The sequence below is a fragment of the Caloenas nicobarica genome, chromosome 17 (assembly GCF_036013445.1).
Source record: "Caloenas nicobarica isolate bCalNic1 chromosome 17, bCalNic1.hap1, whole genome shotgun sequence".
NCBI classification, from domain to species: Eukaryota; Metazoa; Chordata; class Aves; order Columbiformes; family Columbidae; genus Caloenas; species Caloenas nicobarica.
In genome coordinates this window covers 1,453,850-1,481,037 of record NC_088261.1, presented here as the reverse complement: position 1 = coordinate 1,481,037, position 27,188 = coordinate 1,453,850, and the positions used below count along the sequence as shown (strand labels likewise).

The 27,188-nt window shown below is 50.8% G+C and overlaps 2 protein-coding genes across 7 annotated transcripts in view; one reads left to right on the top strand and one right to left on the bottom strand.

Moving 5' to 3' along the window:
- Positions 1-873: 873 nt before the first annotated feature.
- DUSP14 (dual specificity phosphatase 14) lies at positions 874-13,919 on the top strand. 3 transcript variants are annotated; one of them, XM_065647075.1, is made up of 3 exons: positions 874-991; positions 10,350-10,443; positions 11,870-13,919. In XM_065647075.1, the coding sequence occupies exon 3, from the start codon at positions 11,988-11,990 to the stop codon at positions 12,582-12,584; it is 597 nt and encodes a 198-aa protein (XP_065503147.1). In that variant the 5' UTR covers positions 874-991; positions 10,350-10,443; positions 11,870-11,987; the 3' UTR covers positions 12,585-13,919. The 3 variants fall into 3 exon arrangements, with proteins under 3 accessions (XP_065503147.1, XP_065503146.1, XP_065503148.1); XM_065647074.1 differs by having other exon boundaries at positions 10,345-10,443; XM_065647076.1 differs by lacking the exon at positions 10,350-10,443.
- Positions 13,920-15,589: 1,670 nt separating this feature from the next.
- SYNRG (synergin gamma) overlaps positions 15,590-27,188 on the bottom strand; it is a 36,259-nt gene continuing 24,660 nt past the window's right edge. For 3 of the 4 annotated variants that reach the window (XM_065647086.1, XM_065647090.1, XM_065647088.1), the window contains 8 exons: positions 24,749-25,351; positions 24,222-24,385; positions 23,474-23,527; positions 22,699-22,795; positions 22,260-22,408; positions 20,026-20,136; positions 19,541-19,576; positions 15,590-18,713 (listed from right to left, as the gene is read on the bottom strand). In XM_065647086.1, the coding sequence (XP_065503158.1) occupies positions 18,582-18,713; positions 19,541-19,576; positions 20,026-20,136; positions 22,260-22,408; positions 22,699-22,795; positions 23,474-23,527; positions 24,222-24,385; positions 24,749-25,351 (1,346 nt within the window). In that variant the 3' untranslated portion in view covers positions 15,590-18,581. The remainder of the gene's footprint in view (positions 18,714-19,540; positions 19,577-20,025; positions 20,137-22,259; positions 22,409-22,698; positions 22,796-23,473; positions 23,528-24,221; positions 24,386-24,748; positions 25,352-27,188) is intronic. The other variant, XM_065647087.1, reaches the window with a different exon arrangement.

Below are 27,188 nucleotides of genomic sequence, written 5' to 3'. Positions count from 1 at the left end.
TTGCTATTTCGGTCTGAACGTGTGACGGCAAAACCAGAAACCGAACAAAAGTGGGGTGGAAACGCTTCGCTCCAGCAGCTGGGGGGGTTAAGGCGGAGACTGCCCCCCCCCTCGCCCCACCGCACCCCGGTCCCATCCCCGCCGTGGTGGGGGGCGGCGGGAGCAGACCCAGACACCTCAGCCCCACGGTTTCCAGCCAAAGCCAAACTTGAGGATGTCACGAGTCCACAAAACCCTGGCTCAGCTCCCTGCCCCGAGGGCTGTCTCCCCCAGCAGGGACCCCACTACATCCCCCCGTGTTGTCATGTCCCCACAGGGACCCTGTGATGTCCCTGCACGGACTCTAACACATCTAAAACATCATCCCCACGGGGACCCCTCCATATACCCCCAGGGACCCTCACTTGTTCGCAGCCCTAAGGGGCCCTGCCACGTCCCCACACACTCTGGTAGAGCCCCCAGGGGACACAACACGTCCTACCCCTAACGGGGACCCCCCCATGTCCCTTCGCAGACCTGGCCGTGTCCCCACAGGGACCCTGCCACATCCCCATCCCCACACGGACCCTCTTGTGTCCCCACAGGGGTCCTGCCACGTCCCTTCATTGACCCTGGCACGTCCCCATCCCCACAGGGCTCCCGTCATGTCCCCGCAGAGACCCTCACTTGTCCCCAGCCCCACAGGGACTTGACCCCACACCCCGTCACATCCCCACAGGGACCCCGCCAGGTCCCCCGGGGCCCGGGCAGCCCTGTCACCGCCCACGGGACCCCGCGGGCAGCGGCGCCTTTAAGGCTGGGCCGGGCGCCAGCAGCCTCCGCCCGGGGGCCGAGCCCGCCGTAGCCTGGTAACCGCCGCTGGGCGGGCGGAGGGCGGCCCCGGCAGCGCCGCGGTCAGGTGGCAGCCCCGGAGACGGAGCCCGGCTGCCGCCCGATAAAAGTCCTGCCCCGCCGCCGCCGCGAGGGAGCGCGGAGCCGCCGCGGAGCCATGGTAAGAGCGACCGGGGCCTCGCCGAGCGGGCCGGGGGCAGCGGGGCCTGCGGCGGGAGGGGCGGGCGAGCGGCGGCGCGGGGCTCGGGCTCGCCGGCTGCCAGCGCCGCTTGCCAGGGCTGCTCCGGGGGCCGCCGGGGCTCTGCAGCCGCCGTAACGCCGCTCCTGCGTTATTTACAGCTCGCCCCGGTAAATGGGCCTTAAAGTGCCGGCCCCGGGAGGCCGGGCGGCCCCGGCCCCCCAGCCTGGCCTCGGGGCTGCTCGGGGGGCCCAGGAGATGCCCCCGCCGGAGCGGGGCGCTCGGGCTGTGCGGGGAGACCCCGGTGCTGCGGGGCCGGGGCAGCCCCGGCCGCGGGCATCGCCAGGGCCGGGGCAGTGCCGGGTGTCCGGAGGCGCTGGCGGCGGCGGGACGGTGCGAACCGCCGCGGTGGGTCTGCCAGGCGGTGCCCGAAAGATCAGGGCAAGGCAAAAAGCCTGGTCACGGGCGGCTAAACCCTGCATGGAGACAGGGAGTCGCTTCGGATCTGCACCAGAACCGCCAAGCGCAGAGGTCGGGTGTTTCCTCGACGTGGAAACAAGGCTCAGCCCACGCCGGAGCGGAGCAGCCGTCCCTGCTCAGCCATCCCCGCTCAGCCCATGGAGCCGCTGCCCGGGGCACCCCCGGTGCCCGCACCCCCGCTGCGTGCCCGCGGCCGCTCCAGCCCCGGCTGCGCGCACAGCCCTTGACTCAGCTCCGGAGTAGCTGCTTTGAGCAACACTAGTAATCAATGAGTGGCATTTGGCTGTAGGGAGATTGGGAAGGATTATAACCTGTTCGACTGGGCAGCAAATGAGTCCTTTATTCTGCAGCTCTGAGTATTGACAGATGTCCTAATATCACGTTGCGAGTTCAGTTTATCCCTAATGCCAGTGGCACAGGAATGGTGGAGGGATTAGCAGTGACAAAACACTGTTTTCCCTTGCGATACACCAGATCAGCTGTCCCTGCCCTGGCAGGGAGCAGGTTCCTCCCCCTGGGCCTCTCCATCCACCTTGGGGCAGGCTCTGGAGCGCTCAGTTTCCCAGGCCATAAAAAACAAGAGTCCCCAGTTGTGAGAGCGTGTGCCATTCCCCACCAGCAGAGATCTGCTGCTGTGACTTGGCTAACACGACCCCGGTGAACATCAGGAGGGGAGCAGTAATTCTGCAGGTTTTAATCAGTTTACACCTAGGAAGTGTGAACGTGCAGCTCCGCCTGTCCTTTCTGTGCCAAGGGCTCGCCTGGGTCCAGCACGGGGACACACACGTCCCATTCCTCCTCCAGAAACAGGTGAAATCCCAGGGATTTCATCCAAGCCCTCGCAGGGTCTGCTTTAGGCTCTGGCATTGCTTCCTTGCCAGTAAGGGCAATATTGAAATGTGCGTGGCTTAATTCAATACCTGATCCCAGCTGGAATCTCAGAGCTGGAAAGGCAGAGAGCTCACGCTGCTCTAGTGCTCAGAGACAGAGAGCTGGGGGGAGACAGAGATTATGGGAGAGGAAAGAAATGCAGAAGCCAACAAGAAAGTCTCACAGGGATCTCTGTTTTGAGGGTCGGTACCAACTTTGTCCCAGGGACTCAGCCACATGGCACAGCTGGGTGTCCAGGCAGAAGTCAGGAAGGAGGAGAGGGGAGAAGACACCAGGCACAGCAGAAGGACCAGGAGCAGCTTTGCTCCTGCTGGCCCCAGAAGAGCCACTTACGTGAGGAGGTTCACCAGTAGTGGAGAAGCCTTCCAGGCTTCCTGCCACCGCTGCGGGACCTTCGCCCAGGGCCTGCCCACCAGGGTGGATTTCAGGCTGGACATGGGGAAGAGATTGTCACCCCTGAGAGTGGTGAGAGCCTGGCCCAGGTTGGCCAGAGAGGTGGTGGATGAACCATCCCTGGGGACATCCCAGGCCAGGCTGGACGGGGCTCTGAGCAACCTGAGCTGGTGCAGATGTCCCTGCTCATGGCAGGGGGGGCGCTGGGGGAGCCGGGAAGGGCCCTTCAACCCAAACTATCCTGTGATTCCCTCAAAGGTGAAGGTAATACCCTAAACGGGGTATGGGAGCTTCTCCCAGCCCCTTTCCTCTCCAGGTACACAACCCTCACCACACACACACACACACACACACAGATTTATCACTTCAAAAAAGACACACTGAGCAACCGCAATGCAAACAGAAATGCAAACCGAGCAGATAGGGCTCTGGCTTTTGGAAATAGCTGAGAAATCTCTGCACAGCAGCCCCAACTCCTTGGAAATAGAGCCTTAAACTAGAAGACAAACACACTTCCTTGAGCACTGCAGGGCAGGGGACGGCAGCCCCAGCGCTTGTGCCTGCAGAGCCCTCCCTGGTGCCAGCGCTGCAGCTCATGGGCTGGTCTCACACAGATACTCCCCCACTTAAAAAAAACCAAAAGATCAGGCAGGTTTTAGTTTCCCAGCAGAAAGGCTCAACAGGTGCTGCTGTGCTCATTCCAGCCCTGTGCCTCACAGCAGGTTGCAGTACCTCGACTGGTGAGGCTTAAATTTCCCCTCTGCCAGCATCCCACAGTGCAGAGGGTGTCGAGGAGGCTGAGCAGCAGCTCACGAGGGCAGGAGCCCTGGTTCACAAAGGAGACTTGAATTTGCTCGGTGTCCCTTCTGCTGAGCAAAAGACAATTCCCCCAAGCCTTGAGCAGAGCTGCACACAGAGGGGCACCGGCCCTGCGCTGCTTACAGGGGAAGCGTTTGCTGCTGCATGTAAACTTGATTTCCAACTAATTGATTACGATTGGCCTCCCTTCCCATTACCCTAAGCAACCCCATCGATGTACTCAGAAGGTGACCTCATTCCTTGCAGCTGCTGCGGGTGAGCGCTGCCGACCAGCCCGTTCCTATCTCCCCATCCTGCTGTCTTGCTGCTCTCCCTTCAGCTCTTGTTCAGCTCTGGGCAGTCAGAGCAGGCAGCCCCTGCCCGGCCTCAGAGCGTGGGCAGCCCCTGCCCGTCCACAGGGATTCCTCCCGCTTCACCGGCCCTTGAGACCCCTGGGGAAGCGGGGCTGCATTCAGAGCGTGCACCCGTTGGCAGCACCCCTGGAAAAGCTCCGGGTGAGCACCAGCATGGAAGCACCAGGCAGTTTCCAGGGCACATGGCAGTGAATTTGCAGCTGCCTTTGATTTTATGGGTGTCAAGTTGGGCTGAGAGGGACAGGGCAGAGCCCAGAGCTGCTGCGCTGCCGCAAGAACAACAGGCACAACCTTGGGCAGCGAGCAGGGTCACACGCGAGCAAACACACCAGGTCCCTGTGTTTTGTTCAGCTAATAAGGAAGAGATTGTGTCCCTCCTGTGAGCTGTGACTGCGCAGGGCACAGCCCCAGGGAAAACAAGGCTCCATGTCGCAGCACCCGCAGCCTGCCCTGGGTCTGCTCCCCAACACACCCTGGCCCCTCTCCATCCACACCCCCAGGGTCACACGCACTCTTGGACACGAGCAGAGGAGCTTTTCTGAACTCCACCTGCAATCCGGATGCCGTAAGCTGCCACCAAAATAAGCTGTAATGCTTCAGAACAGACTATATCTCCACCTGGGGTTCAAAGCCAGCCCTCTGTGTTCAGCTGAGCACAGAACTGACCCTGCGCACAACTGTAGGATCCCATCCCTGCCTCCTCAAGGCTTAATTATGGATTTTAAAAGAGTGTTTCATGGACCCATCCAGAGTTTAAGTAAGGCACGGATGGCCACGCTACTGGCTGGTTCCGGGCCCCACAGAGGAGCCCTGTGCCCCCACGGCTCTCTCCAAGCGACTGCCACGCAGAGCACGGTGTTAGAGCTGGCCGGCAGCTCCCGAATAACAGACACCGCTTTCAAAAGAAAGATGGTTTGTTCTCCTTGCATAAAATCCTCTCGCTGGTTGCTGAGGGAAGCTTGTCCCCAGAGCTGAGTGGCTGTATCACGCAGGAGTTTACAAATATCACGGTGCTCTGGGTTGCACCCGCGCCTGCTCCCCGTGTCGCCCCGTCCCGCCGGCCGGCAGCTCTCCCGTGGCCAGAGGCTCCTGCTGGCAGGATCCGGCTGCCAGGCGGAGCAGCAGCGGCTCTGCCTGTTCCCGCTCCGGAGCGGCTGCGTGGCAAGGAGCGCGCAATGTGCCCGTGGGCGGCTCTGCCGCCTCGCCGACACATCGCGGCAGCGTGCGGAGGGTCGGAGCTGCCTCCTCCCGCCTGGCGAGCCGGCAGCCAGGGACCCCGGCCTGTGGGCCAAGGAGCATCCTCAGATCCTTCCAAAAAAATCTCACCACCCATTTTTTCTGCTGCTTTGATGCTGGGGGAAGAGCAAATCAGGGAGGCAGAGTAAGGAGGGGCTGGTAGAGCTGCACTAGACATTTAGGAGCTCATCAGCTGGGCTGATTTACAGCCAACTCGAGGCAGGCCCTGACAGCCTGCAGACACTCACAACGCTGCCCATGCCTTCTGCAACTGCTCGTTAACCCCTCCTCGGTGCATTAACCTCAGCAGCCTGGTCACAAACCAAGGCTCGGTGCTGCCTGGCGCCTGCAGCCAGAGCTGCGAGAGCGAGGATGCTGCTCCTGGGCTGCAGGAGGCAGACAGGCGAGGCTTGCGGAGTCCCGGCCTTAGCCAGGCCTGCCCAGAGCACCAGGCGCGCCATCCGTGCCGGCTGTGACGCAGGAGCGTCTGCTGTCACCCTCCAAAGGCAGCGTCACGGCAGGCTGGGACAGGCTAGTGAGGGATCGTCAGCCCTGCAGCCTGGAGAGCTGGCTCGGGTCACGGGAGCAGCCGGAATTCCAGGTGTGCGGAGGAGGCAGCGCCACACCAGGGAGCAAAAAAATACCCTGTACTAATGGACTAAACGTGTTTGATCTGGGGTCATCGAACAAGGACAAGCCTGGGACCTTTTGCAGCCATACCCCGCGAGTTTCTTGTGTAAAGGGGAGTCACACCCGAAATGCACCACGACACCTTTGGGAAGTTCAGCGGTGTGTTTCTGCAAGCGCAGGAGACCCGGTTGTGCTGGGTGCTGCACAAGCAGCCAGGCAGCCAGATTATTATCTGATTTACCATCTGACACTCCCACCCTGTGCTCACCCACGAGGGGAGCGCGGGCTGCGAGCTGGAATCAGGCAGCATTCGGTCGAGGCATCCTCTGCCACAGCCCCAGTCACCCCACCGTCCCCTCCTGCTTCTCCTTCCCTCTTTTCCGCTTCAAAACCAAACCACTCGTCCGTTCCGTCACGAGGATGTGCTGCTGGCTCTGCACAAGTCCGTAACAGCTCCAGGAGCACGTCCCGACAGCCAGAGGCAGGAAAGCCGAGACCCCGGCAGAGCGATCAGCGGGAGCCGGGCCTGCCCGTGGCCGCCAGCTGCTTCACACCGCCATGGACCCAGCACAAGCAAAACCTGACCCTCAGAATGGCTGCAGTTTGCACTCTCTGCTGAAATTTATTTTAAATGCTGTTCTCCAAGACCATTTCTGAAGCAATTTGCTGTTCAGCCTAGCTAGGAAGAGCCCTGAGCAGACTCGTTCATTCAGCGCCTCTAATATTGACTCTTCTCTTTACTGCAGCATTAGAGAGCATTTGTCATCTCTAAAATGAATAACTTTTCCTCTCCTGGGAAGGGGGAGAGGGCTTGCTTCAGTACTGACATTTCACATACCCAACCCACAAACCTGCTTCGAGTCCCAGATGATGCTCAGGGAATAAACCCAGGGGTTTCGGTGGCTTTGCTCTAGGGGCAGAAGGGCCTGGGAGATGCTCTCACCCCTGCCAGGTACCAGCTCCATCACCACGTTACTGATGGACCATCCAAAACCAACTGCAAGTCTTGCTCAGGTCCCTCAGCCACAAGTCACAGCCTCTGGGCTCAAGCCAGAGGAGCCCTTAAAATAGAAAATCCAAAAAATAACCCCAAATCAGAGGAAAACCTCCCAGCAAGCACCAGAATAAGAAGCCAGAAGCTCAGACTTGCCAAGTCATTATCTAGAGACTGACAAGCAAGGCTCTCCCCTCCTGTCCTGGAGATCACAGCGTATTGAACTAACATCTGCCTGTTTGCCTTTGAGCTCTCAGAGGTGTTTTCAAGCCTTTCTCAGGAGGTCCAGGAATGTTTTCCTGTGGGAATTTCAGCCTTTGTTAGCAGGACTGTGTTCCCAGGAACAAAAGCAAGAGAAACAGGCTCCGGCTATTGTGATATTTGAAAGAACAGAGTCGTAAGCATTACCAGCAGCAGCCTTTCCGAGGGACTGGACCACCCGATCCGCAAACCACGACATCAGTGTTGTCGTGTTGCTTTTGAAACCCCCGTGCCTGGAGAGGAGCTGCTCCAATTCCAGGAAACCCAGCCCGGGTGGGACATGACCTGGTGTCAAACTGCTCAGCCCTGGGAAGGCACAAAGCACCGGCAAAGCGCCTGCTCCCGGCAGACCTGACCGCACATGAACCACGCAGCTTCACCTCGAGGCGCAGCAGAAACACCCGTGGTGCCCGATACGAGCTGGCCAGACTTACCTTAGCAGCACAGCCAGGAGCGGAGGGTCTGCGGGGAGCCTGGGGGTCTGCAGGATGGGGTCCCGGTGCAGGGGGGGCTGGAGAAACACCCCTCATCGTAAACCTGCACCCAAGGACAGCGCTGGCCAGGAGCTGTGTGGAAAGACCTGGAGGCTTTGAAGACCAGAGTCCTCTCCAGGCTGTAATTATCCACTTGCTTTCCCCCACCCCTAATTATGCAGATGAGAGAAATGGCAGAACCCACCAATCTGCTGGGGAGGGAGGAGGCTGTGCAGGTCCCACCCCTGTGTCACCAGGGCCAGGGACCCCCTGCCACCCCCGGGACCCCAGCTCTCCCCAGTGGGGCGAGCACGCGGCAGCAACTGGTCTCTGTGCCTGGGGAAGGCCAGGGCAAAGGTTAGAAAGGGGCTTGCTGTGGGTCAGGGCTGTTACAACATTAATTAGTCAGTTAATTGGAGTCAGCTCAGCCAACGAAGACGTGGTAGCAGGAACTCCTGGTCAGTGCCATCCCAGCACCAGCCAGGCTGTGCCCAAGGACCACGCTGCACCCAGGGAAGGTCACCCTTTCGCAGGGGACCACAACCACGTCCCGGCTCTTTGAAGGCGGCTTTTGGCTGCTGCTGTAGGGACAGCCCCACTCTGAGCCCTCGGCGTCACAGGGTCCTGGGGAGCACCCACAGCCCCTTCGCAGGGTGACAACCGTGACGAACCAGCCGAGACGGGCTCCAGCACCCCGGGGACACTGACTTCAGGTTCTGTGACCACCCCAGCCCACGCAACTGCTCAGAAACTCAAACCAAGAAGAAATGGCAGGAGACGTGGAGTTGTTTTTCACACAAAATTGTGCAAAGTGGCTGTGTCAGTGAAGCCGTCCCTGTTCTGCCACTGTCCTTTGCAGGTACCACAGGTGGCACAGCCAGGGCTGGGCTCTGTGCTGGCCTCATTTGATCTTCAGCTAGTTTTCTCTTTTTTTTTTTTTTTCTTTTTTTCTTTGCACACAGCAACGGCTGGGAAGAGGCTTTTCACTCTTTTCCTCTCTCTCTGCCCCAGCACAATGAAGAGCAACAGTGCTGGATTACAGCAGGGACAAGGCAGGATAAATCAGGTGTGTTGAGAAAGGCAAATGCAGTTTAACGGGAGCGAACCAGCGGATTTCAGGCGAGCCTTTGTCCGAAGCTGGCTGGGCCAGGCACGAGGGTGACGGGAAGGTGCAGCTGTCCGGACGGACTCACATCTGCACGGCCGGCGGTGGCTCCCGCTGATGGGCTGAAGGCTCCGCAGCCAGCGCGGGCTCCGCCGTCGAGCAGACGAGGCCCCGTTCATTCCCCGGCTCCCTGCGAGCGGCAGCTGCTCGGCCTGGGCTGTGTGGGCAGGACCGCGGCTTTGTCACATGCCAGACACAGCGTGTCGCAGTCGGTGGCATCCCAGCCAGCTCCTGCTGCTGGAGCAGAAACACGGGCAGCGCCAACGGCACCTGCCGCCCTCAGCAGCTTTCCCCAGCATCTGAGACAGCACAGCAGCCTTATCTCTTGCCTATTCAATGAATTCCTCTCCAAAACATTAACTCTTTCTGGACGAGAGCTGCTCTGCTTCGAGCAGAGGCCGTGCTGCCTGGTGCCGGCCACTTGGAGCCCCAGGGAAGTGCCATGTAACTGGACGCGGGGCTGTGGCACCCACCCGTGTTCCCGGCTGGCCCCAAAATCCGCCCCGTTCCCCCGCTGCGCTGACAGCGAGCAGAGGTGGGACAGGCAGAGCCTCCCTCGCGCTGCTCCGCTCCTCCCGGGCGAGCAGCCTGGCCTGCGGCAGGAACCTGCTTGTCCATCAGATCGTCCACCTCATCAGTCTCACTGTCTCGGCCGTCGTGCGATGCCGTTGCGGGGGCCACTCAGCACAGCCAGCACAGACGGTTTGCTGCCAGCGTTTGCAGAGCCAGCCCAGCCTGTCACATGCAAATGTCCGGATAAGTTGCTGCCTGCAAACAGGAACCACTTTATGGAAAGCAGCAGAGCCCGTCCCAAAGCGCCCCGAGCGCTGCAGGGGAGCAGCCCGAGCCCGGGGCAGCAGCCGGGCTGCGGGGCCGGTGGTGCTCAGCATGTTCGGTGTGCTCGGCCCCGGCAGCGTGTCGGGGCCCTGCTGGGGCAGGGATGGGGTGCCCTGGTCTGCAGGGGCAGGGGGGACGCTGCCGCCCTGCTGCCCAGGCACCCGCCGGCCCTGGGCTGGGCGATGCTCTGCTCTCCATGGGCAGCAGCAGCAGCTGGGCTGCTTCACCTGCACTACAGGAACTCGAGTTGTTTCTGGTCTGTCTGGAGAAATAAAAGAAGGGGATGCTGCCCCGTCCTCCGCTTTCCGGGAGCGGGACGCTGCGGCTCTAGGCGCCAGCTCTGCCCCTTCCCGTCTGCCCCAGTAACTGCAGTTGTGCCGCAGGGAGCAGGTCTGGGTAGCGCAGCCCTCGCAGAGCAGCTCCCAGGAGGGAGATTTGGGCACCGTCAGAAGACACGCAGACCTGCACCAGCTCTCTGGGACTGGGCGAGCGTCTTGGCGGATGCTAAAGGAGACGTTAGAGCAAATTAATTACCTAGTGGGTTTTTTTTTTTTTTTAATTGAGTTATGACTTTTGTGCCAGGCTCAGATTCCTCTGGGCCTCCCGTGATTTTGAACAGTGTGTTGGCAGCAACTGGTGACATTACGCTGTCGGCAGCAAGTGCCTTCCTGAGGCCGGGGGCGGGCAGGGAAGCTGTGGTGCTCCCTCCCCGTTCCTGGACACCCCCTCGGTGTGGGGCTGCCTGGTGCCCTGTTCGGGTCAGGACAGATCCCAGTAAACCCCCAACTCTCTTCTCTTCCCAGTGCAGCGTTGGACACACTCTATGAGACATCCCAGCTTCAGCAGCCCACAGCATCCGTGTGCCGGCCCGTGATTTGGAGCAGGACAGTTTGTTACCAGGCGTAAGTGCCCAAATCCTCTGTGTCATCAGGAATGGCCATTTGAGAGTAGGGATTTCCCCTGCTCCAAGGACTTTATTCCTTTGAGAAAACACGCCTTTCATTGCTGCTTCAGCTGGGTGACTGCGGTGGGGTGTCCGCAGGGGAAGCCGAGCGCTCACAGCTGCAGCAAAGATCTTGTTGGGGCATGAACTCTTGCAGCACCAGCACTTTGGGCCCACGGTTTCAGAAGCTGCTCAAGTACCTGCCAGCAGGGAACAAGCCACAGAGGAGCCCGTGTTGTGCTCATTAAGTTACCTTACCGCAAAGCCATGCCAAAAATCCACTGGCAGCGTTACCAGCCGCTGCTGAGACCTGCCGGTGTTTCCCAGCACGCGGGATGCAGACAGATGGCTGCGCTGTGTCGGGGTACAGGAACCTGCAGTCAGGGCCTCTCAGCCCTTTGAGGACTCTCTAACCCGGAGAGTTAAATGCTGGAGGGACAAACAGCCGCTCAGCACCCCAGGTCCCTCCTGTGCAAAGCCCGGTGCACTTTGGTGGGCTCAGACGTACCCGGGCAGAGCAGGGACTCCCCAGCTGGAGACTGCACAGCTCAAAGGCTCTGGCAAATTGTTAACGCTCGGGGGCTCGTCCCCTTGCTTGTGCCTTCTCCACCAGCTTCGGAGAAATCCTAAAGGAGCAGGGGAAATAAAAGCGGGTCGTTCCTGGGGCCACAGCCGGGGTGCACCGCTCAGGCAGGCGAACCCAAGTCTCTCTCCAAAGCACTAGTTAGTCATTGAAGCAGCAGGAAAAGAGGCGCCCTTGTCCCAGCCTCTGCTTCGGTTTTACACAGCTTCTGACAGAACCAGGTCAGTCTTTCCACACTTCCCCAGCCTTGCTGAGAGCCGATTACTGCTCTGGATGGACATGACTCACTGCCTCCTCTAATGAGCAACTTTCCTCTGTTTATGTACTTTGGCGGGGCCTTTCATATACCTAAAAAAGGAGAAGGGCGGCACTGGGGAGAGGGCAGGGTCATCTCCATTGCTGGCATCTGCATCCAGCCCCAGTGAGCTGTTTCTCACCAGCCTTTGGGCTCCGGCCAGCTGTGAAGTTGCTGCTTCTGAGCGCGGCAGAGGCGTAGGTGCTAATCTTCCGCCTGCTAATCCAGGTGAAACGCTGTCCAGGCCTACAGGTACGCTGCCTAAACCCTCGACAAGTAATTGGAGCTAATTAGGCTGGGAGATTTTTTGGTTAATATCTGCCCAGGCCATGCCTGGGGGCCCCGTGGTAATAAGCCCGACGCAAACCCGGCAGCACCTCTGCGCAGGGAGGTTGGCAGCAGGAGGTTGTCCAGGCCACGGCAGCGAGTTGGGTTCTCCTGTTCTCTTGGCAGACGTGGGCTCGTCGGACGGTGTCCCGCTCACGGGACGTTGCTTGTGTTTTGCAGGGACTGAGCGGAGGGAGCTCTTGCTGCCCTGACACCAGCAGGCCAGACAATCCTTCCCTTGGCTGAAGATCCCGGTGGGTCTGTTCCCATAATGGAAGCGTGAGTGCCAAGATCCTCCATGACCTCCAGAAGCCACAACTCCTTGCCGAGAACTCTGATGGCTCCACGAATGCTTTCCGAAAGTGCCCTGGGGGGCATCGCCCAAATCACCCCCTCGCTGTACCTGAGCCGGGGCAGCGTCGCCTCCAACCGGCACCTGCTCCTCTCCCGGGGAATCACCTGCATCATCAACGCCACCATCGAGATCCCCAATTTCAACTGGCCCCAGTTTGAATACGTGAAAGTGCCTTTGGCTGACATGCCCAACGCCCCCATTTCCCTGTACTTCGACAGCGTCGCCGACAAGATCAACAGCGTGGCGCGGAAGCACGGGGCCACCTTAGTCCACTGTGCCGCCGGCGTGAGCAGGTCGGCCACGCTCTGCATCGCCTACCTGATGAAGTACCACAAGGTGTCCCTCTTCGAGGCGTACAACTGGGTCAAATCGAGGCGCCCCGTTATTCGCCCCAACGTGGGCTTCTGGAGACAACTGATAGACTACGAGAGGAAGCTCTTTGGGAAGACAACGGTTAAAATGGTACAGACACCATATGGCATCATCCCAGACGTTTACGAGCGAGAGAGGAGACCCCTGATGCCTTACTGGGGAATTTAAGGTGACTGCAGGCAGGAAGCACAACAGAAGGGACAGGCTGTTCTGAGTCAACCAGACTGGAGACATTCCCTTCTCCTTCTACAGCCAACTTTGGTTCTTTACCATACAGCAGAACCTCAACTAATTCTCACCTCACTAACCTGCAAGGCCAACGATTCCCCTCAAAGTGTTTCTCTCTACAGGGATTCCCCCATCCGCATTTCTCTGATTTAGCAGAATGAGGTCTCCTTCTAAGTTTATTCCTTTCATAAAGCCTCCCTCCTTTTTTCAGTCAGTTTATTAGTATCCTATGAGGAAAGGCCCAACAGGCGTTTGGCAGAGATAATGAACAAAATGTGCTTTGTGATGCGGTAGCCTGGATATTTTGTTAATAGCTTGTCTGCTTCCTTGCAAAATCCTGTAGTGGGTAGGGAGCGGCACTAGCACAGGGCGAGCGGGTCCCGCTCTGCGCAGCGGGATTTCTGAAAGCAGGAGGGCAGGGCTGCAGTGCTAGTGCTGGTGTTTTCTTTAACATCCGTAGTGACTCTCAGTATATAGTGTTTGAGATCTTTAGTCAGCTCTTAATCTGTATTAAAAGTCAAAAAAAAAAAAGTGGAGTCAGTTCATGTCGGCCACAAATAAAATTTGAATTATTCAAATCAAATAAATACAAGATCCTTTTTCACTCATTCCATGCCAGGGCAATGGTCCTGGAATACACTTACAGTACTGAAAAATGCTGGTGTTTTTTGTGGGTGGAAAGTAAACAGAGCTCCTTTCCAAATGTGGCTCAAGACAGAAGCGAGAGGTGAACTCTCCCTGCGCTGGACAGCCAAAGAATCCTGCAGGAACTCTGTGCTCGGCCACCTTCCAAAGGGGATGAGCTGCGTTTTCTAACATTCAATCAACCAGCAAATTGGAAGGAGGTAAATCCGCTTGATTACTCAGCTCTAAGTACAGTCATGATCTGCCTTAGCCCATTTCCAAATCACTTCATGACATCCTCAAGGTGACGTTACATTCTAGAATTATTCTGTGCAAAACAGCAATCTGTTCAACTTCCAGGACAGGGATGGCTTTCCAGAGAAGGCTTTGCCTTGTTCACTGTGCGACCAGAACGGTTCCAACCTGAGACAGGGGAGAAGCCGCTGCCTCCTGGACGTCCCTGCCGTCCCCGCAGAGGGGCCGGGACTGGTTTAACTGGAGCGCAGGAGGGCAAGGCGAGCCCATTCCCCAGCGAGACGCTGGTGTCCTCTGCTGATCACTGAAGGAGGAATAGGCAGACTGCTGGATGCTGAGATAGCTATCTGATTTAAATGAGATTCTATACTTGTAAAAAAAAAAAAAAAAAATCAATAAAGATTAAACAAGAACATGTGTTGGTTTCCTGTTCAGAACGGCACTAACGTATCTCGAATAACGGTGAAAACACGCTGTAACACTGAGCAGTGGCTTTAAACAAATCTGGACCCCAGTCCCAAGAGAAATACTGAGATCTGTTCCCATCGTTGGCTGCTCAGTTCACAGTCCAGCCCGGTGTCCACAGTCCAGCCCGGTGTCCTGCGGTTCCCAATCCTCGTCACCAAAGCCAGGCAATTAATTTGGCTGGGTCAAAACTTTTCTCTTGCCAAGGCCCAGCTGAACAGCCGAGGTTTGCAGAGCAGCAGAGGTTCCAGGTTCTCTCCAGGATCCCTGCGTGGCAGGTTCTGCTTTCCCCAGACTAAAGCCCGCTGGGGCTGAACTCCGGTTATCACCAACACAAAACCGTGCACAGCCTCCACCTCCTGGGGATCAGGAATAAATCCAGCCCTGGTTGGGGTAAAAGTCTAGATCAGAGGCTTTTATGAGTTCTGACCCAGCAGTCGGGTTTCACCTTCACTGCAGAGGTGACAGTTCGGGTTCCGCAGTCCTGGGTTCAGTGACAAACACACAGACGAAGGAGCCGGAATGTCCATTGCGAAAAACATTCTACTCATCTCTGTTTTTATCCTGAGTTAAACTGCAGCCAGGGAAATGGTAAATCAGAAAAGGAAGTCAGAATTAAAAATCAAGACTAATCGTTAGTCTGGAGACATTCTGAAAACATGGCGTTTCAAAGGGGAAAAATAAAAACAAAACTAAAAACTGAAATCTGCTTTCAAAATTAAACTTTACCTAGAAAATGGACTATGTTTTATATTTATATTTATTTAACATATTTATTTAACTATATTTTATATATATATTTTTTATATTTTTATATATATATTTAAATATATAATATATTTATTTATTTATATAATTTTTATATAATTTTATAAATTTTATATAATATTTATATAATTTTTTATATATATATATTTTATATATATTTTAACTATATATTAATATAACATTATATTTATTTAACTATATTTAACAGTATTTCCTATATAAAAACTGGAAAGTAAAAATTCTCCATTTTAAATAATTATATATACTTTATACACAGGGTGCCCTAGTACCTAGAGGAAGGGAAGATGCTGATGTTCAGCCAAGAAAGCATCAGGACTGACTTTTAAACAAAAAGGAAGGTTAGACCTATAAAAAATGTAATTGCCTAATAAAGCACATTATGAAATAAAGAATTCACCTGAAATACCCCTTAGAGATTCTATTATGGAGAAGCGTGATGATGTTAATACTTGTAGGCAGGTATTTCTCTGCGAAAGTTCCTCTTGTGTTCATTCCAACAAACGGTGTTTTACATGAGTGCTTTTCCCCCTCCAAACCCAGTTTTTCAGGTGTTCCATAGAACCCAAAGAAGAGCTGGAGCCGCAGTTTGACTGGGGCTGCTGTGAGCGAACCAGCTGGATTCCAGGGGCAGATCCTCCTGCAGCCCACGGGCTTTTCCAAATGGCCATTATCTTAATTCCTGGAAGAATATTTGGTATATTATTCAGTGAAACATCTTCAAGCCATTTCACAGGTTGGTCAGATATGAAATGAGCTTTTTATTGAAAACAAGGTTTGAATCTCAACAAAGGATTTATAAATCATTGCGAGAATTAAGGGAGTAAACAATGTACTAAAGTCAATAACGCGCTCATTGGATTTAAAATACAGCAGTGAGTCCAGCACAGCACAAACCAAGGCAGCTCCAACTACGAATCACAAAACCAGTTCTAGAAAACAAATAACATTCACCCTGGGGGAAGAAAAAAGGAAGCACAATATAAAGAGAAGTTTTCTGACCACTTCATAAAACGATGACATTTAGATTTTAATATTGAGGACTGGAATTAAATACAGGTCCAGAGAGGGGAAAAAAAAAATTCAGAAAAAATAGTTTGTACAATAGCAGCTTTTATTGAAAAGGCAGTTTTTGTTTCAAGTTTGTTTAATCTGCCGTGTGGTAACTAGAAATTGGAGCATTCCCTGGGTTTCAGGAGCTGCTTCTCGACCTGAGGTCGAACATCTTGATCACATTTATCCTGCGTGGTTTTCAAGGAAGAAGCTGCTCAGAACGAGCCCAGGAGAAGAGAAGCTGCTGCCAGAGAAGTCAGCGGAACCGCAAGTGCAGAAGGTGCCGATTCTCGCAGCACAAAGAAATAACCCCGAGCAGGTCCGGCCGCGCCGGGGAGCGCAGGGGATGCTCCGAGCGGCATGGAGGGCGCGGACCAGGCTGGATGATGAAACTGCTGCACACCGGCACTGCACAACAGCGGGAACACAACTGGGCAAAGTGATCTACGTATTACATAACCAAGCGACTAATCTCTTAAAATTCCAAATATACAGAAATATCTAGAAAAAACACTTTCCATAGGTAAACCCAAGGCAGGTCGAGAGAACACATACACTAAATTTAAAAAAACCCAACAACTCTGTTTCTCACTTTTTTTCTAGAGAAAGATACATGCAGAAAAAGGAGTTAAATCCTGAAATTCAGCGCAGCCGAAGCGAGAGGCAGCGTGTCCATCAGCCTGTGCACACAGGCAGCCGGGGAGTGCGGTGTGTGACGCTCTCTAGAAAATCCCGTAACCTTGGATACGGCAGCAAGGACACGGCTCCGGCAGCCGAATCACCACGATGCTGAACACAACGGTCGTTCTAACAACGTGGACAGGCAAGCGAGATGCTCCTCGTTGTGCAATGTATCGGGGATGTCTCCATGCAGCCGCCGGTGTGTGCCCGGCCACACTCCAGCAAGCTCGGCTGCAATTATCAGTGTAAATGTTGACTCCTTATTTTCATGGGCCAAAAGACACGCTGGATACATCTCAGAGAGGGAACTCGCTTAACAAGTACAAGAAAAGCATTCACTGAAAAATGCTTTTATGACAATATAGCTGGTGCTGTGTTTGAAATACTGGTTGCTTTAAGTTTCACATTGTGGCCTCTTTTATTTGTGGCATTCTCTTTTAATTAGGAAAAAAAAAATCCTATCTAGCTAAGCACTCAGGAACTGTGGTGGAAACCCACGCTAACAATAAACTCCCTTTTCCCAATATAGCATTTCACGAGCAGCAGCCCTTGCGCCACATACGTCCCCTCGCCAGCAGCGTTCGCTGCCAGTCGCACAACGCTCAAGCGCGGCTGTAATTCTGTACGTGACGCAGGCGCTGGCGTTCCCTGCTGAGTACCCCAAAATCAGGGGAACACCCGCATCGGTGCCGGGCACAGCAGCCCCCAATTCCAACAGAAAACAGCGCACGTGCTCAAAAGCTGCGGCGCTGGCTCTGTCACTGTTTCACCCCTAGTGAACCAAACAGAACCAGCAACGAGTGACTGCCCTTTTCTTGATAATGATGGGCAGCAGAAAGCAGCCGCTATCACACTGAAAATCTGCCACTTGAGGAGCTCCAGCTTGCGACTGGAGGCACGAGTTACTTATTTTATGAACGAGCTCATTTCAGACAGCAGGAAGATTTATTGTAATTTGTGTAAATAAGGGGCCAGACACTCAGCACTCCTATTAGCCAAGATGCTTTCATTTGGTATAATTAATAGTTTAGTATAACTAAGACTTTTTTTTTTTTAATACAAAGCATCATTTTTCCTCATTGTAATTTCTACTTCAGGAAATAATCACCTGTCAGTGTCAGCTACTTATAATGGAGGCAAGATTAACTTGGAAAAGCTGTTGGTATCTTTGGAGAGAAGGGAGATTTTCTAAATATATATACAGAGAGAGAGAGGAGCAGCCACGCGGTATTACTGGAGTCCAGTTTTCAGCAGTGATGCAGCCGCACAAGGACCCGAAGGGTCAGGTAAAACATCCATCACACCCGGAGTTCAGGACAAGCCCAAGGAAGGAGTTTGTCTCTATTTACAACAGAGTTTGAAAACCCAGCTGCCTGTACTAAAGAATCCAGATATGACAGGGAAAATTTCAACAGTTTTTCCAAGTCCTCACCCCCCGCTACTAACCAGTTATGCATATGAATACAGTATAATTTACAATACAGAACAGTGGAGTATAAATATACAATGGCTCTCCACAGCCTCATTCCCTCAGAGTCAATAATTCATCTTGCCTTGAAAGTTACTGTGACTCGTGCATTGTATGCATTGTAATAGTATAGCAGCAAATATTTAAAGAAAAACATCATGGTCCGTATACCAAAAACGTTAAAGAAAAGGTTTGTTTGCAAATTTGTACTTCAAGTATTTAAGTGGTCACTTCCATGCAAATCGGTCCAGCATTTCAGTGTTTCTGGGAAGCCAGGACCGGCCTCTCGCGGAGGTTTATGCCCTTGGTTACCAGACTGCTTTATACAAAAACTAACTTGCTTTCATCTTGAGAAAGACTGAAATGCCACATTTTTTGCCACACTACGTTTTTTTTCTGGGTATTTCTGAAACCCCGGCCATTTCAAGTGAAATTCTTTACCAGTAATGGTAAATGGTGGCTTTAACTTGTTATGGTACGAAAATCAAAACTAAACACTTCGAACACTACCCACACCTCGAGCCTTTCCACTTACCCTATCGCACCATTTACCCCACGTGTCCTGCGTTATTAGATCCGACAACCCACCTTCAGCGCAACCCATTTCAGAGCAGGTCTGGCAAAATGAGACCTGGAGGTTTGGGCTCCACACAGTTGATCCAGAAATTTGCACAGCTTGCGTGGTATTGGTGTCCTCCGTATGCCAGCTTAAAGTTATCCGTTTCTGAATTAAAGGCCTAAAACAACGAGAATTGAAACAAGTGTGACGGTCTCATCTACTCCAGGATCTAGAAACCAGAGTGGAAAACGGACAGTGCAGAAGTGTCACCCCAATGGCACAGCACGGCAGGACCCCCTCATGACAAATCGCTAAATACAAATATATTCTGGTTTAAAAGCTCCAACCGTCACACCTGCTGCAGACTTTGCCTGTTACACTGGGTCAAATCTTGCTGAGATTTAGGCAGGTGCAGTTCTTGATATTAGTGTTATTTCAGGTTGAATTTGATCTACTTTCTTCTGCTAATTGAATCTGCTTTACAATAGGAGCTTCTGCACAGTGTGTGAAGCCATGAACAGGCTTAAAACCTCTCAGTGTTTGTTGCTAGGAGATATTTTCCAATGCTTCACAGCTACCTATTTAAAACAATATTCTAACCCTGCTCCCCACACCCTGGATTTCCTGCAGACATTTCTAAAAATGCCATTGACTACTACATATAGTCAAAAGTCAATATTTGTAGCAAAAAAACCCTTCTGCAACAGACACACAGGCAGCTACAAATTCAGAAACTCACTGCAGTGAATTTTCTACCACACAACAGAAGTAGCACAAAACCAGAAAGCTGTTCACAAGGTACGAGCATGCAGACGAGACACAGGGGAGGCTCTGGAGCATGTTAGTTGATCAGATCAAGTGTTAACGGTCACAAAAAATGACTAGAAGAAAAGGACTCATGATTGGTACAATTGAGAATGACAGCTGAAGGCCAGTTAGCACTTCAGCCTTCCACACTCAACCAAGAATGATTCTACAAGGAATATGTTTTTTACAGATTCATACTTTTCTAGGAAGCTCTTCCACAGGTTTCTCTTCTTTCTGAAATAACGTTGAAACCAAAAAGTCAGCAAAACTGCCGATATACGTTAACGGGTTGGCATTACTCTGTACGTATCCTGGGACTCCCTCCCAGCTCTGCTAATTAATCGTCCCCTCCTGGTGGTCCTCAGAGATGCATTTCATAAAGGAAAGTCATTAAAAGATTTTTATTCAAAAAACATAGATGTACTTTTAAAGCCTTTGAATCTCAGTTTCTCGCCCATTATGAACAACTCAACTTAACCCTTTAGCCACATCTGTGTCATACTCGAAGCCCAATGAGTATCGACATGGACTATTTGAGTCCCGTCTACAGGTCAGATTTGGCCTTTGCCACTTCCAGTTACAAACTACAGCCATGACATGTTTTCAGATACACCCAAGGCCTAAAGTGAAAGTCCAAACTGCAAATTACAAATGAGATTAACAGTAGAGGCCCATATTCTTACTTTACTTCTTGAATCCACGTTTAAGAGGCACACTCCACAGGCAAGATCTTGGGCGTTTTTAATCCCTGGCCGCAGCATACAAGAAGAGAAATCCAGCGAGTTTTCATCTGGCTAGAGAAACAAGACAATAAAAATTAGGTATTTTCAGTGACTGGAAAAGTTTCAGACATCATGATAAAAATTATCGATCTGGTTGCTACCGAGAGCCACGGTATCACACCAGCAGCGTGGCAGGGATGATAGATTACATTTTCTTATAAACTGACGTGTGATTTAATCAAAGCCATTAGTGTGTATTTGCGACCCTGCCACGCAGTCTCCTCCAGCATTAATTTGTAACACTCCAGCTCTCGTAAAAGGGTTAGACTACAAAGGAAAGAAGCCTGAAGTTCCACAATCCCACATCAAAAGGGGAAGAAATTTCTGAGGAAAGGGCCCGGGCGGCGACCGCGACATTTCAGCTGCAGCGCATGGAGAGCGGGAGGAAGATAAAGAGCCAAACAGCGCCGGGCAGCTGTTTGCGCAGCTGCGGGGCCGCAGGCATCGCCCGCTGCCCCTGGCTGCAGCGGCGTTCATCGGCCTGAATTCCCAGCTATCGCCTGATCAAAAAAGGGCGGTTGTTATTATTTCTGAAGGTTTTTCTGAATATATAACATGGCGCAGAGGAACAAAAGGGGATTTTAAGGTTAATTGAACCATAGAAGAAATAAAGTCACCGGCCATACACAAGTTCAGCCTGCAAATAAATAATAAATTAACATAGTCACTTTTCTGGTATGCAATCTTTTATTTCAGCTACGAGATAAATGATACTTTAAAACTTTGCATAAGGGTGGTATAAAACTGTTGAAGTTTTGCTTGAAGATAGCAGTGCAAATAAAAACAATGGCTAGAAATGCCACAAGCTTAAAAAAAATGGTGTGATCCTAAACCCCGTGTACTCTTAATGCACACTCCAGGTATGCTGATCACGCTCCCCTGCTGAACGGCTGGGGAATAATTGGAATCCTGAAAAAAACACCCTTTAATCTTTAAGTAGATCAATCAAATTAATAAAGGCACTCTAATATTTGTTTACCAAATGCACAAGTGAAGCAAATGAGAAGGTCATCCTGTAATTTGCAGTGAAAAACCACAAAGCTGTGAATAAAATTACCCTGTAACAAAATCCTTTAAAAGATAAAATTAACCTTTCCAAGCACATGCCCCTGAGCTAGAACACTTCTCTCTGCTTAACGGGTGCTTCGGCAGCATTGGGCTCCGTGACAGCAGGCGCAGGGACGGCAGGATGGGCCCCACACCTCCCAGCGAAAATCATTATTCACATCTTCTAGTACGTTTAAAATTTATCTGGACTGGTGCAGCTCAGGGAACACATGGCCAAGGTTTGGACTTTAAGGTAATCCCTGTAATCTGCCAAGGAAAAGCACTCTAAGAACTAAATTTTAATCCACTTGCTTAAATCAGGTGAGGATCCTGATAGCTTTTTAGGTTGTTACTGTCAACACTGCCAGAGTTCAAACAGATGAATCCCAGTCTATCCAACTTCATCTGCCAAGCAGTAAAATATTGAAAGTATACATTTCATATTATGGCAGGCTTTGTGCAACACCTGACATCACAAACACACCTGCTTGTCACCGCTGTTTGTACTGGAGAGGTTTAAAATGTGTAAAAGGGGTGTAAAAAGGGGCTGATGATGTATAATACCTGTTTGCAGGGAATGACAGCGAGCTGAAGGTGGCTGTTTTAAGCAGAAATCACGTACTCTGGGCCTTACTTATAAACAAGTGTTTATTGGGCAGCAAAAATCTTTAGTGGCCACAGTTGCATTGCAAGAAGTAAGGCACAGATCAAAAGGTTCAGTGAAAATACAGCCACGGTAATGATCTACTTATCGGTGCTTGATGTGATGTACTGATACTGTGAGTTAAAGACTCCTTGGTATACATTACACAAGATGATATCAAGTACCTATGGATGGATGATTCCCTAAAAGTAGGAGTTTTACCATAGTTAACAAAATCATCAAGACACTAGGTAAGATAACATCATGTTTGCATATAAATGCCAGTTTTCTTATAGGGAGCTTTAAACTGGATATCACAAATAAGTGCATTTCCATTTTGCAAGAGACAAATACAAACTTTAAAGTTAGGGCACCCTGTGAAGTCACTTTACGTATAATTATGACTTTTTTTTTTAGTAAAGACATAGCTTATTTTTGGTCTTACCGTTAAAGCAGCAAGTGACATGAAGCTTATGAGGTTGTTCCACACTTTATCAATATCCTTCAGCAGCTGCTGGAGCTTCTCGCTGCAAACAGCAGTTGCTTTGATCCCCAGCTCAACTCTCTTGGTCACTCTGTAGACTTCAACAACCCCTGTTGATAGAAAACACAGTGGAAGAGAGAACTGCAGAGAATTCACTGCAAGCACAGGTCCCTGCAACTTTAACTCAGAAATAGCACAAAATGGGCACGGCACATGAGAGGTGCTCACGACAGTTAGTTCAAAGCAGTAGTTACATCTATTTAGCAGAAGAGTTGTTCCTTATTTCAGTACAGGCAAAGATTTAGCTAAAAAATAATACCACGTTGGAAAGAGTGATTATATATTACTGTTTGTCAGAGGAGAGCTTTCAGCGGAAGAGATGTGGTAAATTCAAACATACCTAATAAATATTCCATGCCTTGAGCAGACTGGATAACTTCGGTGCAAACGGATGAACTACTTATTCCATTTAGGGTGTCATTTGCTTTCTTTATGACCTGGTGGAAATGAATTTCGTAAAATAGTGGTGTTATCTACCTTAAAATAATTATTATGAACAAGACTGTCCCCAACAGAAACTGTTATATAAAAAAAGCAGGCAAAAGACATAAGGAACAACTGCCGTACTCTATCACGTTTTTATACATTCATGCTGTAACTATAAGCAGATCAGGGGTAAAGTATGAACATTTAAAACCTTAACATATCCCCCCAAATATTTTCATTACCAAAATAATAGCTTTAAGAGTATGGATGCATCGCTATCTAGTTTAATAACAGCATTCACAGTGTTGACTGCTTAATATTCAGATGCAAAAAACCAAATTTTAAGGAAAACTAATCTGGCTGTGAACCCCCTTACCAGAAAATTAATGTGTGTGTCTCCCCGGCCCCTTTTTCAAAAAACACTGAAGAGTCAGGTGCTGGGATCAATGCCCCAAGTGACACCCAAAACACAGGAACACCAAATTAACTCGTTGACTTGAAAATTCAAGCAAAAGCCAAAGTAATCACACATGACAGGGAGATTAGTACAGGATCTTTAACTGAGGAGGGAACGCTTCTGCTGGGTGACAGCTTTTGGTTTAAAAACGGTAATCGACCTGGGCAGATTCACAGCCTTTCAGTACCGTGTGGTCTGACACAGGAGGGAGGAGCGGGTCTGGCACACGTACCTGCAGGGCACTCTCCAGGCACCGCTGCCACTCGTACGCGTACCTCTCGCTCTCCTGTTGGAAGGAAAAGGACAGCCTGAATTCCTTCCTACACACATTTCCCTTTCTCCTATCACAACGGACACCCAGTAAAGAGATATTTTAAGAGACTACTTGCAGATTAGCTCTGTAAACTTTTAACTTTTCTCTGCACCTGAACTCTAAAATTTGATTTCTGGGAGTCAGAACTAGCTTCCAAAGGAAAAACATCTGAATCGATAAAAAGTTTGCATTGCACCTACCCTAGAGTGTCGACCCATTTGTTACAGGTCTGCTGTTCTAGAAATGGGGACTAGCAGAATTTAATCTGAGTCCTTTCACCACCTATTCTCGAAATGAGCAAGAGAAACAACCACCACACAGCCAAAAAAGTTAAGCCACTTCCCAAAGCCAATGGTCTCAGTGCCAAAACTGGGATTAGATTTAAATTGCAACTAATTTCAAGTTACAAGCTTAGCCAGTGAGGTCAAGTGATTGTGACTGACTTTCAGACAAAAGCATTCTTCCCACTGCACAAGACTTTAAAGACAGAAGAAACCTTCTTTATGAGCAGTTTCCAGTCAAAACATCTAACCCTACCCAGAGGCCACCTCAGAACCATAACCTAAGTTCAAATAGATAAGTCCCAAAGAGCTGGATACAGAACACCCTTGATATGGCTGTGATGAAGGTCAGTGCCACTTTACCTGTGCTCCAGATAATCCCTTACCTCAACTTCCCCAGTCAGGTCTTTGTACTTGTCCCTGATGACGGGCAGGGCAGGCTTCTCGCTCAGAGTATTGGAACGGTCTCTAAACGGCTGTTCCAAAACCGGTAAAGGTGAAGAGCGACTGATTTCTCTGTCGCCCAGGCTTAAACTCCTTTTATGAGACCCTAAAAATGTAGGAGATAAACAAGGTAGCCTTTTACTCATAAAGGCACAGACTATTTTAAATGAATAAATTAGTAGCAAGGGATGCCCTATGACTTTGGAAGAACGAAGCCTTCCATTTACTCGGCGACTGGTGAAAACTGCAGTTCCCCCCAGTTCCTTAATTCTTGCAATATTTGAGCACAACAAACATTTTTCTTCTAGCAAGAGACCTGCTCCAAATGCCATGGAAATCAATGAGAAGATTCAGCTAGCTTCCAGTAGCCTTTGCAACAATCTTCATTAGCTAATTTATAATTTGATTAGAAAAATGACTCTTTGATAAGCACATGCATTATGAGTTTCCTTTCCCTGAGCAGCCTTACCTTGAACAGACAGGTCAAACGTAGCCAGCTCACTGCGGATCATCTCTTCACTAGATTTCACCTTGCCTTGGGAAGTTGCCACCAAGAAGTCAAACTTGCTGATTTTTGGCTTTTCACTTTGGAATTCTCCAAAGTCATCTGTGGACTCTCTTCGCAGTTCAGAAGAGATATCGCTGGGGAAGAAGTCTGCCTCCTGGTTTGTGTCAGCTGCTGCTGCTGCATCCCGCGCTTCTGCTGAAGGTCTCGCAAAATCACCAAAGTCTCCGATGTCATCGTCACTTGGACCGCTGGATATCGGGCCAGAGTCTTTAAAGTTTGCAAAGGCTGCAAAGGAAATATCCTGTAAAGCATCCTCACTAGAAAAGGTTGTCACTTTGGAAACTGTTGTCATGGTAATGTTCTCTGAACTGCCAAACAAGGTCTCCTTCTTCTGCAGAACAGAAGTGGCCGCAGAGGATCCGCTTCCTGCAGACGGGACACAGGACGAGAGCTTCTTGCCCTGCTGAAAGTCTTCTTTGTCGGACCAGTCGTAGCTTGCCAGGCTGCTGACTGCAGACCCACTGTTACAGCTTCCAAACGGAGCACATTTTAAGTCATCTATATCTGAGAAAAACAAACCCCTACAGTTAGAAGCTGGAGTTCGAACGTTAATCTCTCTACCCTGCATAAAAACGACAGCAACTTGTTAAGAGTTTTAAAGAACTGCAAGAACAAACACAGGGAATTGTTATTTGAATGAGACTTGAACTAGAGTTTGCACAAAAATAATCTGAAAAATACTTAAGCATTTAATACCAAAAAAATCTGCGTTCAATAAATGTAAGCCTTGAGCTCTGATTATTGCCTTATATTTTAAGCTGAAAGTCACCATCCCACTATGGGTAGTGAAGAAACACTAAAAACATAGATGCTTCTAGGCAGTGCAGAGCGCACAGATCAGCAGCTCAGTTTTCTGATGCTGGCTGCAGAATCTACAATCCAAATGCCCACACGAGCAACTCCAACGCCGTACGGCAGCACTTCACCTCACCAAACCAACCTCGCAGAACACTGGGATAACTTTTTCATTCTCTCTTATAAAGTATGAATACACTTTAATCTTATACTCATGCTTTGATACAAATAACGTATAAAATTGTGCTGCAAGAATTTTTGAAAAATAGAAGCCCTGTCTAAGCTTTTCACAGTAATTGCAGAGCTGCGCGGCCGACCCTTTGAACTTACAGGCTCCAGGAATGACACAAATATTGCAAAGATCTTGTTTTAGCTTTTACAAACTATTTATTCAGTTAAGTATAGAGAATACCCAACCATTTTGCAGAAAGCTCCCAATATTTATACTCACCTGGCAATCATGTACAGGCCAAGAGGTTCTTGTCAGTGCCACGAGCACGCGCAAGGTGCAGCCCAGCTGCGGAACGGACAGCAAAGAGCTGCAGGGACCGGGGCTGCCGGGCTCTGTCCCTACGCTCCCAACTGATCCTTCACATTTAGTCTGAGGTTGATCGACAGTGAAGGCACAGAGAGCCAGGGGCTGGGCAGTTTGCATCAAAGCATTAAAAAAAAAAAAAAAAAAAAAAAAAGTCCCTACTATACTCCGTTTGGCATTTGTTTTCCAGCATTAACAATTGTCAGTTTGGATTAGACATTCGGCCGCTGCTCGGTGCCTGGGGTCAAACGGTCTCAAGGTGAAGCAAACCCAGAGCAGGAAATATATTCCTTTAGCATCATTTTAGCTGAGGCTCTTCTGATAAACATCACGGTCTTAACCGGCTGGCAGGCGGTAACAGCAGCTTGGGTTTAACACGGCCAGGGTGGGAAGCAGCTGACTGTCCGGCTGCCCTCTTTACTCCAGCTGAGGATTAAACCACTTTAACAAAAGATTCCTGCCTTCATTTATTCATTTTACTGGAAGGAGAGAGTGCACTACGCTTTAGGCCGCTTTCCAGGCATGACCCGCATACATAGCTAATTAAAAACGCCCAACAAACATACAATCTAACGATGGAGTTTAATGGCCACTACAAGAAAAGGCCCTTTGCGACGGGTCAGCGAGGACCGATGTGTCACCTGCCGGATCGTCCCCAGGGACGGTTCCCGCAGCTGCTGCGTCTGCACCCGGCAGCATCTCAATACCAAACCCGAGCACCTCGCCTCACACAGCCCATTTCAAAGGGCCAGTCGAATATTAAATTTGTAGAGCAAGCCGTTCACGGGAAGGTAAACAGCTGAGAGATTAATTCACCTGCTCATGGCAAAACTGGAGAGGAAGACGGCTCCGAGGTGAAAAGGAGCTGACTTGCAAGGGATCGGTAATTTATCACAAGAAACCACACCTTGTGCTCTCAACTACATGGTTTTGTTCAAAGAAGTTAAATGAAAGCTTCACTAGCATGAAAGAGAGTGCCAGAATAACCTCCAGAATGTCAGCCAACTGTAA